The sequence below is a fragment of the Zosterops lateralis genome (genome assembly GCF_965231275.1).
Source record: "Zosterops lateralis genome assembly, chromosome: 3".
Taxonomy (NCBI): domain Eukaryota; kingdom Metazoa; phylum Chordata; class Aves; order Passeriformes; family Zosteropidae; genus Zosterops; species Zosterops lateralis.
Window position 1 is genome coordinate 36,383,634 of NC_139764.1, and position 17,049 is coordinate 36,400,682.

The window sequence follows — 17,049 nt, forward strand, 5'->3', positions numbered from 1 at the left end:
GGCACGGCTCGTGTCAAGCTCCTTGCAAGCTCGATTAGCTCAGCCCGCTTCCTCCCGGCCCGAGGGAGGGCCTGGGGGACAGAAAATGGGGCTGTCACTGACCTTTCCCCGTCCCCAGGGCCGGGCTGGAGTGGAGCCTCGGGAGCGCCGGGAGGCGGCGGGCGAGGGGCTGGCGCCCCCTGCCGGCGATGCCTGCCCGTGCCCGGCCTGGACGGGCCCATCCGTGCTGCCGCTCCCTGCCCTGCCCTGCCCTGCCCTGCCCTGCCCTGCCCTGCCCTGCCCTGCCCTGCCCTGCCCTGCCCTGCCCTGCCCGTGTCTGCTGCTCCCTGCCCTGCCCTGCCCTGCCCTGCCCTGCCCTGCCCTGCCCTGCCCTGCCCTGCCCGTGTCTGCTGCTCCCTGCCCTGCCCTGCCCTGCCTTGCCCTGCCCTGCCCTGCCCTGCCCTGCCCGTGTCTGCTGCTCCCTGCCCTGCCCTGCCCTGCCCTGCCCTGCCCTGCCCTGCCCTGCCCTGCCCGTGTCTGCTGCTCCCTGCCCTGCCCTGCCCTGCCTTGCCCTGCCCTGCCCTGCCCTGCCCTGCCCGTGTCTGCTGCTCCCTGCCCTGCCCTGCCCTGCCCTGCCCTGCCCTGCCCTGCCCTGCCCGTGTCTGCTGCTCCCTGCCCTGCCCTGCCCTGCCCTGCCCTGCCTGTGTCTGCTGCTCCCTGCCCTGCCCCTGCCCTGCCCTGCCCTGCCCTGCCCTGCCCGTGTCTGCTGCTCCCTGCCCTGCCCTGCCCTGCCCTGCCCTGCCCTGCCCTGCCCTGCCCTGCTCTGCTCTGCCTTGCCCTGCCCTGCCCGTGTCTGCTGCTCCCTGCCCTGCCCTGCCCTGCCCTGTGCCCTGGCCGTGACTGCTGCTCCCAGCCCTGCCCTGCCCTGCTCTGCTCTGCCCTGCCCTGCCCGTGACTGCTGCTCCCAGCCCTGCCCTGCCCTGCTCTGCTCTGCCCTGCCCTGCCCGTGACTGCTGCTCCCAGCCCTGCCCTGCCCTGCTCTGCTCTGCCCTGCCCTGCCCGTGACTGCTGCTCCCAGCCCTGCCCTGCCCTGCCCTGCCCTGCCCTGCCCGTGTCTGCTGCTCCCAGCCCTGCCCTGCCCAGCCCTACCAGCGTCGCACAGTGGCGGAGGCGGACGCTGCCGAGTGGTGCCACCACATCTGTGACCTTTATAAAAGTCTGATGGCGACAGCAGTACAAGCGATAGAAAGGACATCTCTTATACACATCTGAATAAATAGAGCCGGCGCCCCGCGGGCGCAGCCGGGCTTGGGGGTGGCAGGGCGGCGTGAGCTACACATGCGGCGACGGGGACAAGCACAAGCGGCTGGCGAGGCGTGTGAGGACACAGAGGCTGTGTGGAGATTCGCTGGGCCCAGGCTGCTGCTCGGAGCCGAGGGAGGCATCGACAGGAGGTGAGATGTGTGAGGAGAGGGCTGGGGAGCCCGGCTGGGGCTCTCCTCGGCAGAAGCAGGCAGGGTAGCCCAGCTACATCTCCGTTTCTGCTAAGAGGCTGTCACCAAGGCCGGACGTCATCAGGACCATCTGGGAGCTGGAATCTGTGTCGAGAGAGGGAGAGAACCATCAGCCATTTGGGCTGCCAGAGAGCACAGGGCTGCGCTCCAGATCCAGAGGTGAGGATAAGGAATTAAAACACCGCAGGGTGGGAAGAGCCCTGCTAAGAGAAGTGCGAGATTAAGTAGGAAGCAAGCCTGCTCTGGCCACACAGCAGAACAGAACTGATTTTTGGGGAGGGAGAGAAAGCAGAGACAGCAGCAAGAGGCCAGAGGAACACCAGGTCTAAGTACCCCAGAGGTGCAGGTGATCCTGGTTGCGCTGGCCCAGCTGTGCCCTTCCCCAGCCCTGCACAGGCCTTCAAATCTGCCCTCATCGAGAGTTTTTCAGTAGAAACAGTGTCCAGGTAGGGCAGGCTTCAGGCTGCAAGCCAGCCAACGTGACACAGGCTGGTGGTGTTGCCTTCCATGGCAGGGAATGCCGTGGGCAATCAGCCACGTTGCAGCAGCAGAGGCCTGGAAATACTGACTTTCTGCACTACATGAATGGAGGGTTTGTGCAGCCCTCCCCTGCCTGCCTTGGGGAGGTGAGGGCAGCTGGCTGGCTCTGCCGTGGCTCAAAGCAACAGCCAGGAACACTGTGATTCTCCCCACAGCAAGTGAATCAACTGCAAGGAGAATGGGCACGCATAGCGAGTAAGAAACTTAGCAGGGTACCAGCTTCCCATCTGAAAGCCTTTTGAAACTAGGAAAAAAAAAAAATCTGTTTTTTACTGGATGGGAGGGAGGAGATCTCTAGTGGCAGTCCTGCACATTCAAAACTACTGCAGTGGAATCTCTATTTCAGGAATCAGTTTCTGGAAACTAGATCCAAAACTTGGCCAAACTGTCACTAAATGATTTTTATGGGTTTAATAGATGAGGATCCAGATGTTTTGAGGCTCAAGGATTGGTTGTACTTGTCTGCTGGTAGTATGATATAAGAACTGTGAGGGGTGAAGGACAAATGAAGGTAAGAAAAGCAAACCCTCAAACCACCTGGATCACTAGGTAGGCATGACAAAATACAGTATCATATACGCAAACTACACAGAACAGGCTACTGCTATCTCCATAATACACCTCTTTTCCATTACAAGCAACAGACAGACAGTGGCACCTGGCTAACCTTTCACATGTTTGGGACGTAGAGATAGGAACAGCTGATGCTGTGCGGATTGCAGGGAGGTTCTGGAAACAGTGAGGAATGATACAAGTTTTGGCTAGGATATCTGGCAAAGGCTCCCAAGATCTTTAATATTCCTGCCCTTGAGTTTTAAGACTTTCAGATTTTGTTCCTGCAGCATCAGGAAAAATGCCTCAGAGGTACCGTTTCCACTCTTTGCAGCAGCTGCATTGTCCTTGGAGGCTGCCTTTCCAAGAGCGGTGCAGCCCAACGCTGTTTAACGTGAAGATCATGCCTGTATGTATTCCAGTTCATGGGGAGAAGGGACAGACACATTCACCAACCCCACTGCAAGAGGCCAGTGGCACTGGAAACATCCCAGATACCCCAATTCATGCCCCTCAGCTCCTGCCCCCCAGCCCAGCTCCCAGAGCTCTTACTGTTCTGGCAGATCCAGGGGTTCTTCTCCCTGGCTGTGACTTCATGGGCCTCTGTCTCCTCCTCTTCCTCACCCTCTGAGAGAAGATCAGAGATCTGCTGCTGCAGCTCGGGGCTAATGTTGTTCTCTGCCAGGATGAGTGTCCGTAGGGCTGTGGGGTAATTCTCTACCATGTCCAGCAAGGTCTGGGAGGAGAGTGAGATAAACAGGCTGACAAGCATTACAAAAGCTGAGCAGAGTGTTAGTGTCTCTCTGCAAACTCCAGCCCTCCTCTCCTTACTTCTACCTTCCCTTGGCCTTGACCTCCCTTCATCAGGCTTTATGAGAGACTGAGGACTTTCCATCTTCCTGTGGGAAGAGCCAAGCTTGGATTTTCTGGCTATATCTAAAGAAGGGACTGCTCTACACTGTTACTGTCACACATCCAGGCCCATTCCCTCTTACCACTGGAAGCTGGAGATCTGAGAGGAGAGTCTGTGGAACTGAGCCTTGACCTTTATTTGTCCACAGAGATTTACTTCTGATTCTCAGTCAAAATTCCAACCTCATTTCTTCCAAGAAAACAGCCAGGGGAGGGCAAGAACCCCCGCCCTGGGTACAGGGAGGGTGTGTGTGGACTCCAGCATGTGGTTGGAGGCAGGTGTGGGTCCTGAGGCCTCTGCAGACACCCAGACCTGTGTCCTTGAGGTGTCAGTGATGCTGTAGAGTAACTGTGGGCTCCTGTACCTGAGCTGACTGGTTGGTAAGTCCTGTTCCCTCCAAGTCCAGCACTTCGAGGGTTCGGCTGGAGGCCACAGCGACAGTGAGCATCCCGGCTACCTGGTCACCTGTGGGAGGAGCAAACCAGGGCTGTCAGCAGTGTCTGCCTCCCCTCACGTAATGCCACAAGCCCTCATGCGCCTGGGGCTGTCATGGGAACATCCTCTGTGTATTTCTGCCATCAGACAACCTTCCAAATCTGTTCCCTCATGGTGGAAAAAAAGCTGTTACCTGAGAAAAGAGACAAGGAAATGTGCACCATTTTGTGGTTATGGGTTATGGGTCACTGATTATCAGGGGGAACACAAAAGAACACTGAAATTGGTTTTATTCCCCAAGGAACCATAACTTCTCAAATCTCCTTCCTACTCAAGGAGGCAAGGTCTTTAACAGTCCCTGTAGGGCATCCCAGACACAGAATAAGAGCTGAATACTTCAGTCTAGGGAAAGGCTGGAGTCAGACAGAGGACTCTGTACCAGCTGGCAGACTGCCTCCCTGCAAAGGGGGTAGACCTTGAGGGGGGATGCAGCAGGATGAGGAGCATTGAAGATTGATATTGGTGAAGAGACAAGACTCCAGAATGTGTTCTGACATTCTCTGTCGAGTGCCACGATGCCATACAACCGTGACACCTTCCCTTGGAACAAAACCCAGACTGCTGTCAAGTAACACCCTGGGGCTTTTCCTGTCCAAGAGGTCAGCAAAGAGGGCCTGGGGGAGGCTCTGCTTGCAGACAGGTTGAGGAGGGGAGTGTCATCCTGATGCTCAGAGAGGCATGGCCCGATCTCCTCCTCACCACCTTGCAGTGGAGCGGGGAGAGAGTTTGTTTCTATGGCAACGAGTGCCAGGCTGTCTTCCTCCTCCCTGCTCCTCCAGGAAGATGAAGGGGGGAGCGTGGGGACATACTGCATCTGCCAAGCCAGCTTCAGTGCCCAGGCCTTCAGGAAGAAGGGAGACACGGAGGGTCAAACGTGACGACAAAGGCGGTGGAATGGGCAAGGCAGAGCCTCCTTTCTGCCCTTCCCCACAGGGCATGTGGTCCCCTCACACAAGCAGAGCAGTGAGGGTGGCTTCCCCTACAGCTGAAGGTGCCTGGCAGGGTGAACCTGCTGCTGGGGAACAGAGGGCACCTGTGCAAGGAACTGCCCCATCCTACTGTTGATGCTCTACCACCTTTCCAGAGCTTGGTCCTGGCCACCCACTGGTGCAAATCACACAAACACTGAGAGGCAGGAGTGCTCCTCCTCCCTGGCCCCAGCTTACCTAGGGGGTTGTAGTCCAGGTTCAGCACGCGGAGCTGTGAGCTGTGAGCCACTGCAATGGCTAGACGTCCCCAGCCTTTACTTGTGATGCCTGGGTTGGCACTCAGTGTTAGCTCTTTGAGGCCTGGAGAAGAGAGAGAAGCCAAAACAGAGCCTTAAGGTCCCCAAAGCAGTCACAGGGGACCAGAACAGCTTTGGGTTGTGTCCCCTGTACTCTGTAGGCTTAAGGGCTTGGTTTGCTCTGACAACTGTCATCACATATTTCAGCGATCAGTGAAATATTTCACTGCCTTCAGCTGTGGCCCTTCATTTAACTGTGCTGCAAATGCCCCATTTATCTGCTCTCCCAACCTGCATCCTGCCTACCCTAAATAGGAAACACAATGGAAATTAAGGGATGTGTGAGACAACTGACTGGGTGACAAAGGTGGCATGAGGTGACAGGCTGGAGAGAGGATAACAGGGACAGTAGACTCTGCACCTGAGAGGGGTGGCCAGCAGAGATAACAGCATCAGTGGCATTGTGCACACACAGAGGAGGAGGTGCTGGGAAAAGGTGGAAAGCACTTTGAGAGTCAAAAAAAAAGGAGTGGTATTACCTCAGCACATGCCAGCTCTCAGATTGAGTGGGTCACTGGCCTCACCACCAAAGACCATTCACTCCAAAGACCTGAGTCTTGGCATGAAGGCTGTGACCATACAACTACAGTGGAGTGCACCCGCAAGCAGGGACAGCTCCCAGGCACTGATAAAAAAAGCTAAGTGCTGAGGTAGGGGCACACAATATATTTATCTGTGGTGATTATCAACACACAAATGCAAAATAATAAATTCAAAGTCCAAGCTGTCCTCTCCTCCAGTTTCAAATGCTGCTGACATCAACCAGAAGCAACCTGTTAATGCCTGAGCTCCAAACTGCCAGCAGGACAGACTGGTAGCAGAAAGCCCAAACCTGCCCAAGGGAGCCCCTCATCTACTGCTTGGCTTATCTGCTTTGGTTAAGTTAGGGGAAATAAATCCTTAGCCCTGGCAAACCATAGAGCTTGCCTCCTCCAGGGCTGAGGGTTTAGTGCTGCATACATCTGATCTGTGATCTGTGTGAAAGCTCCAGCAGTCACTGAGCAGCCCACAGCCCCTGATGCTTACCAGACTTAGCCCCATCAGGCGGCAGGAGCCCACAGATAAGGTTGATGCCTTCATCACCCAGCATGCAGTCTCCTAGATCCAGAGCCACCAGCGAGGGGTGGATGGAGAGAGCAGGGTTGAGGAGTGCCAAGCCTGCGTCTGTCAGGGGACTCCCATGGAGGCTGTGCGGGCAAAAGGGAAAATTACCACAGTGCCTTCTTCCTGGGGGCTAACTAACCTGACAGGGAGGAGGAAGCAGACAAAATGAGGTGGATGACAAATATTAACCCCAAGTGGGTACGAGGCTTTGGGAAACCGCTGTCGCTGGGGTCGGCTGGCCCCGGCCGGGACGAGGGGGGCAGAGGATGGCAGCGCTGGAGGGGCAGCCCCACCACGGGCTGGGGGGCCGGGACTGAGGGGCAGGGCGGGGGCAGGGGTGGCCCCCTCCCAGCCAGGGGACGGGCAGGGGCTTATCCTCCGCAGCCTCAAGGGCATTTTCCCTCCGACAAGACTCGAATTCAGGGGCTGGCCCCGAGCTGACAGTCCCCTGAAGAGCCGGGGCCCCTCGGCACCCCCGCCCCGCTGTACTCACAAGAGGGACTGAACGGAGCGGTTGGTCTTCAGGGCCTCTGCCAGCTGCTTGACGCGGTTGATGTTGGAGACGATGCCCAGGTTGAGGTTGAGCTGCGCGAGGGAGCGGGACTCGGCCACCCCGCGGCAGACGTGCCCGAAGTCCCGCTCGGAGAGCTGGCAGCCCCGCAGCGACAGCAGCCGCACCGAGTTCTCCCGCAGGCTCTCGCAGATGTCCCGGATCTCCGCCCCCGACAGCGTCTCCCCGGAGATCTGGATGGAGCCCGGCAGCATCTTCCCCCGGCTCGGAGCGCCGCCGCTGCCGGGGCCGCCGGGGCAGAGCCGCGCTGGGGGCCGGGGCCGCCGCCGCCGCCGCCGGGCAGTCCCGGCCCGGCCCACCCGGCCCCGGGGGCGGCACCGCGCTGCCTCACCGCCCGCCGCCGGGCCCCAGGGCGGCCATCGGCGGGGCTGATCCGCACCGGGGCCGGGCCGCCCCGCCCCGCTCCGCCCGCACCTGCCGGGCCGCCCCGCCCCGAGCCCTCCGCCCCGCCCGCCCGGCGCCTCCCCGCGGGACGGAGCGCGCCTGGAGGGGCTCCGGCATCCCTCATCCCGCCCCGGCATCCCGGGCCCCGGGGCCATTCACAGCCCGCTGCCCCCAGGAGACGGCGGGGCCGGGCCGGGTCTCCAACGCTGCGGGTGCAGGAGAGGAGGGAGGGTGGAAGTGGCGCCTGGGAAAGGCTCTCGGTGCCAGCCCCGCTCCCAGCCGCGGGAAGGGGCCCGAGCCATTGGCTCACGGCGCACTCCGGGTGCTTGGGCCGGGGAACTGCGATGTTCCGTGGCTTCAGTGGCGTTTAATACTTAAACCTACTAAAGCTGAATCCTCGGCTCGTGACTTAGTGGCGAGGTCAGTCTGAGCTGCTCCTCATGGCCCAGAGCTTGCAAGAGCCAACGCTTGGAGGCAGCAGCGTGGAGGTGAAAGGTGGAGGGTTGGGGAAGGGCCACAGCCTTCCTTATCCCCGAGCACAGAGCGGTGCCCTCTGCCTGACCTGAGCTTTGTGGGGCACACCCCACGTCCTGCTAATTCACAGGTATGGATCGCAGGGATTTGTCCCCTCTCTCCCCGTTGAGTAATCCTGTGCTTGGAGAGAAATAGGAAGCAGGGCCCCTGCGTTTTCAACTTCACTGAGCCGAAAAAGGAAGGCAGTGATGTGGAAATTAGGTTAAACCGCCTAAGTAGGCAGCTTTCTGCACGTAACTAATCTGGCTGCTGCATATAGCAGTGCTCAAGTGAATTCCAGCCCAGTGGGTAACACTGGGACAAAACTAGGCTCCTCTGCTTGCTTTGCAGGCCAGGGCCTGGGAGAGGAGATGGAAAGTGAAGAGAAAAATAGGGTGTGGAGGAGGATATAGAGCAGATGAAATGGAGGAGCAGATTACCTGAGCTGAGGATGCATGTTAGGTCCTGAATGAGGCAAGGGGAGCAGCAGCTTTAAGACTTTGGCTTAAACTTCCAATGTGGGTATTACCACGCCCTTTGAGTAATCCATTGCTGTTCTTTAGAGTACCTACACCTCCTTTTTTTCCCCTGTTGCACAGAGATGCATGACCTTGATACTGTTCCTGCAAGATACACCAAGAACAGGTCACTGGCCTTGCAACTCATCTGTGCTACAATATGAGCAGCAGCTGCAAGCATCCAGCTGTGGTACAGCTGTAGCATTGTGGCTTTCAAAAAAGGAGCAGCTCATCTCTAAGGTCACATTAAAAGACCCAGGTGAGAATGGGATCCTACGTATTGCAGGATGGTGAGGGACAAAAGACTGGATTTCAATCATAGGCAGGGGGTGGCCAAGAAAGTCCCAGCTGCTGCTACTGCATGCAGGTCAACTAGAAGGCTACACTCAGACTCACCTCTCAATTACCTCCAGGCACTACTCAACCCATGCTTTTTTAAACAGACTATTATTAGAGAGGTGCTTGGAGGAGAGCCCTTGGGACATGTCCCACTTCCATAGACAGCAGCAGTCCCGAAACACTGAAGATGACCTAGTGCCTCTTCACTGCCTGTTGTCAGGACCCACAGCACATTGAGGAGACAAGTATCCCACCTACCTTAAGCTCAATTCATTGAAAAAAGAGGCACAGGAGCTAATGGTCCAAAGCTTTGGCTCACCAAACCTAATGCAGGGCTATGCAGAGGGGACTTTGGCAATGCTATTATGTGTAGAACTAGGTATTTCTTCCTTGTCATGTGCAGTTACCCAGCAGGTAGGAGGAAGGTCATTTATTGTTTACCTACTGGGGACAGAAAGTGATGCCATTGAGAGTTAACACACTGAGAGTTACATTGAGAGTAAACAGAGAAAAACAGTGGATGAATAGCAACTACAGTGAGAGTAGACACAGGAAAGCAAATAAATGGGAGAAGAAAGAGCCTACCTGTAACCCAAAATCACAGTTAAGGTGACCATTAGTGCAACAAGGATAGACTGTAAGAAGAGTTGGACTCTTGGGTACTGCATAGGAGAGGAGGAGGACATAGATGCTTTAATATTAATTTTTAGCTTTAATATACAGCTTTCTCTTTCTCATCTGACAGCTTTATATGTTTGTTCCATATTTAATAAAGAGGGGCTTCACAGAGCTGCCTTTACTCAAAAGGGGGAAATGATGAGTCGGTTGTTTCAGATTTGCTGCAAGGGAGAAGGGAGAAAATGATCTGAGATTTGCTGCAAGAGCTGTGGCAGGAAACAAAGGCAGAGATAGTGTTGCACGATAGGGTTGTAAGGCTTGTTCTGATAACTAGAGGACTTGAGTAAGCATTGAGATGCCCCCTGCCCTCCCACAAGGACTTTATTAAGCCTGCGTGCTCAGCATGCTCCCTGGAACTGCAGCATGCATGCATTTCCCTGAAAAAACATGTCCTTCTCTGTCAGTGAAAGGCAATGCTGAAGCTCTCAGCCGAGTACTGAATTTCTGGCAGTAAAGAACAGTTCAGCTTCCAGCTGCTGCTGCACAGAGAATTAATCAAGGCTGAAGAACTGGAGCAGAGCAAGCCCCACAGGTTCCAAGAGGGTGGTTGGTTGTCACCCTGATCATGTCCCCAGCTGACACAACACACAAGCTGCTCAGAGGAAGCATGAGGAGTTTGCTCACTGCTCTCCTCTGTGCTTTGAGTGAAAACACAGGGCACAACTTCACCCTTCTGGTTCAGCTGAGCGGCTCCGTGCAGGAGGGAGCACAGCTGTTCTCCAATTGTATAGTAGATCAGCAATGATGACAAACAAGTTTGGTGCAGAATGACTTTTTCTTCTCAGCTGAACTTACTCCAATGATAATTGTCTCTTTTCCTTCCCCCCCTGCCAGTACTTCCAGAGTTTGCACCAAGACAAACAGATTCATTCTAGGCTGCCAGGGCAAGAACTTGGAATTAGAAACAAACCTCCCATGGAGATATGAAGAGGGAAATACCAGAAGCAGCATTACAAACTAACACTTCCATTTTGTCACGTGTTGAACTAATAGAAATTCTAGGAGCTTAAAGTGGTTCAATTGGCCCAAAAACCTCCATGGAGACTACTAGCCAAAATAATTAACAATTCCCCCAAGTAGCTTGTTCTGAGTGCTGTTCTTCAGCCAAAATGTTTCCCAAGGAAGGGGGTCCTGAGGGGACAGGAGGGTGAGGGAACCTGTCTGCTACGCATGTCATTGTTAGCAGAGAAGCTTTTTGCTCTTGAAAGGGGAACAAATTATGAAAGTAGGAATAAGCAAATAATGGAAAGTAGGTCTGTGACTGATAATAATCAAGTCCTGTCCAGTGACATTTTTTTCAACTGAAGCAGATGACCAACCTGATTACAGTAGCTGGCACTATCTTCCTCTCTTTCATTGCACCTTGGCACTAGTCTGAATGCCACGACAGCTGCATCCTCTCCCATTAATATAAACAAGGGACCACAGAGTGCAGTTCTGACATACTGCCTTGTGCACTTGTGGACACACCAAGGAAGGGCAATATCCTGGGTTTTTTTCTGCCTGAGTTTAAAGATGAGCTTCTCTGAGGGGTGGCTCCTCTCCCCTAGACATCCAGAACTACAGGAAGAGAAAAGATGAAAGCCAGTTTAACAGCTTCTACTTGCAGACCAGTAGAAATTTGAGCAGTGAGGGAAGGCTGAACTACTCAGCTGTGAATGCAGGTAAGCCTAGACTGGGCTGCTCTGCTTACCCATCCTTACTGGAGCTTTCCTGCATCAATACACTGGAGTGTATGTCAACTGCATGCCAGCTCTGTTTCCATTACACGCTCTGCTATTTCTCTCTTTGCTAAATGGAAACACCAGAGGAAAGTTTGCCAGAGACCCTCAAGGCTCCAGGAGTCTCTTCAAAACGATGGCCTAGACTCAGGTTGAAAAGCCAGGCAGTACACAGCAGAATGGGTGTCCGGGGAACAGAATGCCACTCCTGCCCAGAGGTGACAGTCTCGTGGCTGGGAGTCATGAAGGCCAGCAGCACAAGGGTGAGCTGAACTGGCCTCCTAACAGAAATATCCACTGAAGACCATGGACAAACATGCTGCCCTACACGACCCACAGAGCGACAAGGGCAGAGGGGTGGCAGGAACAAAAGGTACAATGAAAGCATGGGGACAGATACATTTCTGACATACAGAGCAGAAGCAATGGTGAGGTGAGATAGCAGCTTGGACAAAGCGAATAGAGAGGGATCAATATGGAACATAACAAGAAAGAGCATGTGGTTAAACACTTGGCGTTCCTGAAAATCACCAGAGAAAGTGAAGTTTTGTGCCTTTTGAACTACTATACCTTTGAAAAAGGTGCCCAAAACAGGACATGTATCACACAACATCTGAAGGACAGCAGAAATTGCAAAGAATCCTGCTTTGAGTCTAGGACAGGACAGATGAAAGTGCAGAGACCCAACCACCACGCTCCCATTAGACAAGCAGGCTCAAGCATAAGACATCACTCAGCACCAACATCAATTTAATTCTTCCCTCTTCAGGACAGGAACAGGGCAGATACTCCTGGAGTTACATCAGCAAGCGGAAAGAGGGCTAAGGAACAAACTGTGCTGGGAAATCCCAGCTAAACATGCAGGCAACAGAACTGCTCCACTCAAGACAGCCCAGACCCGGATGGGGGAAGAGTGTTGCTCTTCTAAGTCACTGAGGTGCAACTCACCTCTGCTGAGTCCACTCAGCTGCCCAAAACCATAATGCAGAGGACAGGTCCAGGAAAACAAAACCAAGTTGTCTTCTTGCTGTTCTGTCCTGTTCCTAAGAGGCAGCAGGTTACTGTGGCCCTATGCAGCCCCAAAAATAGTGAAGGAAGCAAGTCCAAGTCTGTAAAACTACAGGGTCAATGCAATGGCTTTGGCTGTTGTGTTCAATACAGCATTGGAAACTACTGGAATGTCTCGGGCAACTCTCTGAAAGGGCGGCATGTTGGGTCCTTCCAGTGTGTCCAGGATACCTGCAGAACAGAAAAAAGGGGAGAGAGGCAAGAGTTAGTTCAGATGATAGCAGATAGCACATTTCGTCTTTCTTTTCTCTCTGTCCAGGCAGTGGTTGATGGTGGCAGGGCCCACAACATGGAAAGCCCCTGCAGGCAATGGGAGGAGATATCTAGCCCCAAAGACTGAACAGGAGTAAACACTTCCATCCAGAGACCACAGAGTTTGTGCTTGGGGCAGGAAAACTGCATGTTTCCAAGAGGAACAGAAATCCTTTTGCTTTTAGGGTGTCAGATTCAGTCCCCTGCCATTTGACCTGAATGCAGGTACTGCCAGAGATGTTGCTCTGCTGAGGGAAATTGATAAAATCCTGTTTCTACTTCATCCCAGCACAGATCTTGCTCTTAGATCAAGAGTCTCTGCTTTCATCCTGAGATACACTTGCAAACTCGCATCAGGAGCTGCAGCTGTACTGCAATATGCAGTTTTTGTCACTGCAATGCAAACAGACCATGCTTAGCAGTAAATACACAGACCAGTGCAAATGTTCTCAAGTCTCTGTCAATTACCCTCTTAAGACTGATAATCAGTTTTGGAGTGCCTTGAGGAAAATTGCTTGGAGTATATTTTATTCTGTTTCATCAGCCAAAAAGCTGCAGATCAGAACCTTTGCCATAAGAACAGATTAAGGAAAGAACAGGATTTATATCTAAAAGGACTTGTAATGCTATGTATAACCCCTAATTATGCAGATTTATCAGAAATATCACGAACAGGTCTGGCTGCCTAAACTCACAGAAGAGACTTGCAGAACTGCATATTTAGGTATCTGGAAACTCTCTAGAGATGGGGTGAGAGAAGAGTTTTGGTTTTGGTTTTTTTTTTTAAGGAGGTTGAGACTTTGTTAGGAGAAAACAAGAAGAGACATGGAAGGAGGACCTGAACATGCATGGCCTGGTAAACAGTACCAGCTGGGGAAGATACAGCTTCTGCTATCTGTGCTATACAGTACAAGATAAAAAAAGATGTTAAACAGAGAAGGAAAAACACTTATGACACATTTCCTGATCAGAGAAAAGCAACCTGACTTCAACAATATTCAAGAAGGGGCTGTACATCTGCATGCAAGAACAGTCAGTGCTGTTACACTTCACTTGTGGGAAGAAGGGTCCTCTCTCACAAATTGGCCCTTAGGTGCTAAAACTCTGCACAGTAACTATCCCAATGTTTACCTGCTGCCATAGTTGAACAGCTTCTTCTAAAAAAGCTAGTGGCAGTAATTTTAGAGTTGGAAACTGGCACAGATGCCCAAAGGACAGACTCAAACTGTCCATCCTTTCTCTCAGAGAGAGAGAAAAAACAACTTCTCTTCCCACAGAAATAATAGGATGTCTTTATATCTCCTGTGCTTACCTTCTACCACCTTGTGATAAGCAAAGTGCAAATAGAGGAGGAAAAGCATATGCAGAGCAGCAAGAGTCCCACACAGGATGAGCCGCTGGGTATGTCCCACGGTGCGTGACACCAACACAGCAACCTAGGAGAGAGGAGGTGATCAGAGACAGGGCAGCTGCTACCCGAGCCTCTGGCACTGCAGCCAGGAACACACAGAATAACAGGTCAAGCAGTGAGAATCTTCAGAAATCCTGCACTGAGTCTTTTTTGCAGTTTTCACCAAGAAATTTAGAGTAATTTGACGCTGTTTTGTGTAGGTAAACCTTGCCCAGTCTTGCCAAGAGTGCAGGATGCTCAGGCATGGCTCTCCACAGCACCAAGGGATGTAAGGGAGCGAATGAACCTCCTGTAGCTGTTAGAATGGGTGAGGATATTAATCCAAGCAGCACCTCCATACACCAGTGGCCAAAATATGCAGGAGCATAATTTTCTCCACAGCAGTTTGACTGGCTGTGAAATGAACCAGGCCAAGGAACAGACAGCAAACAACACTCCCCTCCCTTTTATTGTCCCAGGAAGAGGAGGATCCCAGTCTGCCTGTCCCTTACCATTCGTAGTGTAGAGAGTCCACCAACAACCAGCCAGAAGATATAGAAGAGGGAGTGGAAGTGGATATTATAGGTGACAAGGAGAGTGATGCAGTGTCCGAAAAGACCGTAGCCCTGACAAAACAAAAACGTCCATGTTATAAGCACCAGCCCCACACAAAGGGCCATTGATCAAGAGCAGGAACAGCCCATTCCTGCAACACTTCACCATACAAAGCCTCACAAACCACCCATTCACTGCCAAACAGTCAACCAGAACAACAACTTTAACAGCAGCTCACACACAGATAATCTGTCTGAAGGATTCACAGGCATGTCAGAGATTGCAGCGTGGGAAACAGAGGAAAGATCCTCCAGTCCCAGAGAAATTGAAGTCTCCTGGCTTTTTACCACCAGGTTCTCAAATCAGGAGGTGCAAAGCAGGAGACCTGCACAAAGGAACTGCCTCTTTGTACTATCACTGTGCCTGGGATGGGGCACGTCAGAAGGACATCCTGGAATTCCAGGCTGTCCCAGTGTGGTACCTGGGACCAGCAGTTTACAAAGACTTTTCCTGTTCTTTGGAAAAAGCTTGTTCTGGAGCACCATGCAGGGCATCACAGGGCAGCTCCATGAGTACATACCAACAGTGACAGCATCTGCACCATTGTGATCTGGGCATTGCACAGATATGCCAGGAAATACATGAAAGATGAGACGCCCAGCCAGTAACCGAAGCAGGTGCCGATGGCTGTGCCCATCAGTGTGCCTTCCCTCTGTGGAGACAATGTCAGGATGAAGAGAACTCAAAGGAGTGACCTGCCAGCACCCGAATTAACCCCTGAGAGTCCCAGACCCTTTGCAGGCATTATCAAATAGCTGGCCAGCAGCATTTGGGGGGCCACAGGACCTACACCCCAAGCTCGCCCAGCAGCAGAGTGTCAAGACTTTCCGGTACATCCTTCCTCCCACCCCCAAACCAACATCCTCAAATCAATCTGCTTTTCAGCAAGATGCTTATTCAGTTACAGAAGAGGTTTCCTCTCCTTTTCTGGTGTCACTACAGCAACCCAGAGCCCAGTCAAACCACCACTTATCACTGAAACTCGACGTACAATGATGGTGTCTGAGGTCTTCATTCCATGCAAAAGAATGGCCACCAGTGTGAAAACCAGCATGAGGGGCCCGTACAGCTCGCCTGCAATCTTCTACAGGAGGAGACAGGTGAGGGAAAGTTTGGTTAGAGCCCCTGAATATCAAGGTCCCCACCACAGGGGATGTGAGAAGTGCACTGGGTGGAGTTTATTGCCCAGGTTATCACCTCAGGTTAGGTGACAGCACACTGAGGTTTGGAACAACTGTGGAAAAGAGACACCAACATTTTCAGGGAGAAGAGCACCTAACAAACTCAGTCCTTAATGACATGGATTATTACAGTTTTACAAGGTGTCTGTGGGACAGTCACTTGGCCATGGAGTCTGATTCAGCAAAAGGGAACTCACCTGTGGGAAATTAATCATCTTCACAGGAATCATGGACTCCAGCAGTCTGCATCACAGGAAAGCAGGGAATGACAACAGAAGCAGGAAGAACAACAGGATAGTTAACAACAGGACAGTTAAAATGCTTCATAAGTAAAAGATCCCATACACCCATTACCAGTGTTTGCTACTGTGTTAACAGGCCTTGAGGGACAGAGGATTCTTTCTAAAGGGTGAGTCAAGGTCACTAAAGAAGGAAAACCTTACTGTCAGTGGGTTAACTTTGCTGAGGAGAGGCAGATTCAATGAAAGCGTTTAGGGATCCAACTCAGGGATGAGAGATTACTGACAGAACAGCAGGAAGAAAAGGTAACTTCACTCACAAAGGCTCACAAAACTTCGTCTTGTTGGACACAACTGTGTTGCAAACCCAACAGGAGGCACGTAAGGCAGCCAAGTATGAAGAGCCCTCTGTCCTGCCCTGAGCAGCAATGCCGGGTGACAGGGCCCCCAGCCCAAGCAGGGAACCTCACTAAGACTTGTGTGACAAGGCAGATGTGTGTGCCCACAGGGGAGCCCTCCCGCGGGGCCGACAGCCTGACTGCTGCAGCACGGAGCTGACCGCCCTCTCCCCGGCCGGGCCGCGCACCTGGCTCGCACTTGGACGGGCTCCACATCGAAGTAGGGCCGGAGGATGTCGATGTTGGCGTAGAGGCTGAAGGCCCTGGAGGCCTGTCTCTTCCCCACCTGCCACATCTGCGGAGAGAAGGGAGCGGGCAGCGGCCGAGCGGGCGGGCCGGGCCCCCGGGGCCGGGCGGGGCACAGCGCTCACCTGGTCAGCGACCTGTCGGCCCAGCTGCCCCCGCAGCCCCTTCATGCCCAGGAACTCCCCGTCCTCCTCCTCGCCGGCGCCCGCCTCGCCCTCCGCCTCCTCCTCCTCCTCCTCCTTCATGCGCTGGTGCATCTCGCCCATGTCCTCGAAGCTGGAGCCCGACGTGTCGTCCATGTTCTCCATGTCGATGACGGCGGAGCCGCCGCCCTGCGCCGGGACAGACGCGGTGTCAGCGCCCGCCGGGCCCGGCCCCGCCGCCCGCCGCCCCGGCCCGGCCCGGCCCCACCTGCATGTTGTCCTCGAAGCCGCCCCACTCGGCGGCGGGGGCCCCGCTCCTGCCGCCGCCCGCCGCCCCCGGCGCGGCCATGGTGCCTGTCCCGGCCCGGCCCGGCCCCGCCGCGCTGGCCCGGATGGGCGGGAGCGGACGTG

At 53.8% G+C, this 17,049-nt stretch overlaps 2 protein-coding genes across 2 annotated transcripts; both read right to left on the reverse strand.

Moving 5' to 3' along the window:
* Window positions 1-1,177: 1,177 nt before the first annotated feature.
* LRRC73 (leucine rich repeat containing 73) lies at window positions 1,178-7,147 on the reverse strand (the record flags this gene model as incomplete). Its single annotated transcript, XM_083858331.1, has 6 exons — window positions 1,178-1,577; window positions 3,138-3,321; window positions 3,863-3,963; window positions 5,160-5,282; window positions 6,305-6,465; window positions 6,876-7,147. The coding sequence occupies 6 exons, from the start codon at window positions 7,145-7,147 to the stop codon at window positions 1,507-1,509; spliced, it is 912 nt and encodes a 303-aa protein (XP_083714457.1). The 3' UTR covers window positions 1,178-1,506.
* Window positions 7,148-11,839: 4,692 nt separating this feature from the next.
* Window positions 11,840-17,015, reverse strand: YIPF3 (Yip1 domain family member 3). Its single transcript, XM_083857469.1, has 9 exons — window positions 16,907-17,015; window positions 16,621-16,827; window positions 16,438-16,544; window positions 15,810-15,855; window positions 15,423-15,515; window positions 14,952-15,083; window positions 14,329-14,442; window positions 13,739-13,862; window positions 11,840-12,345 (listed from the first exon to the last, which is right to left on the reverse strand). Exons 1-9 carry the CDS (start codon window positions 16,985-16,987, stop codon window positions 12,224-12,226), a joined length of 1,026 nt encoding a protein of 341 aa, XP_083713595.1. The 5' UTR covers window positions 16,988-17,015; the 3' UTR covers window positions 11,840-12,223.
* Between the last annotated feature and the right edge of the window lie 34 nt (window positions 17,016-17,049).

What these genes read in the sequence shown, in the direction of transcription:
- YIPF3 (XM_083857469.1), bottom strand. Translation starts at nt 16,987, where the DNA reads ATGGCCGCGCCGGGGGCGGCGGGCGGCGGCAGGAGCGGGGCCCCCGCC. An exon ending in AGACCTCAGACACCATCATT is followed by an intron (nt 15,084 to 15,422) that starts GTACGTCGAGTT and finishes TTGTCTCCACAG; the next exon opens with AGGGAAGGCACACTGATGGG. An exon ending in TGCAGATGCTGTCACTGTTG is followed by an intron (nt 14,443 to 14,951) that starts GTATGTACTCAT and finishes TTGTTTTGTCAG; the next exon opens with GGCTACGGTCTTTTCGGACA.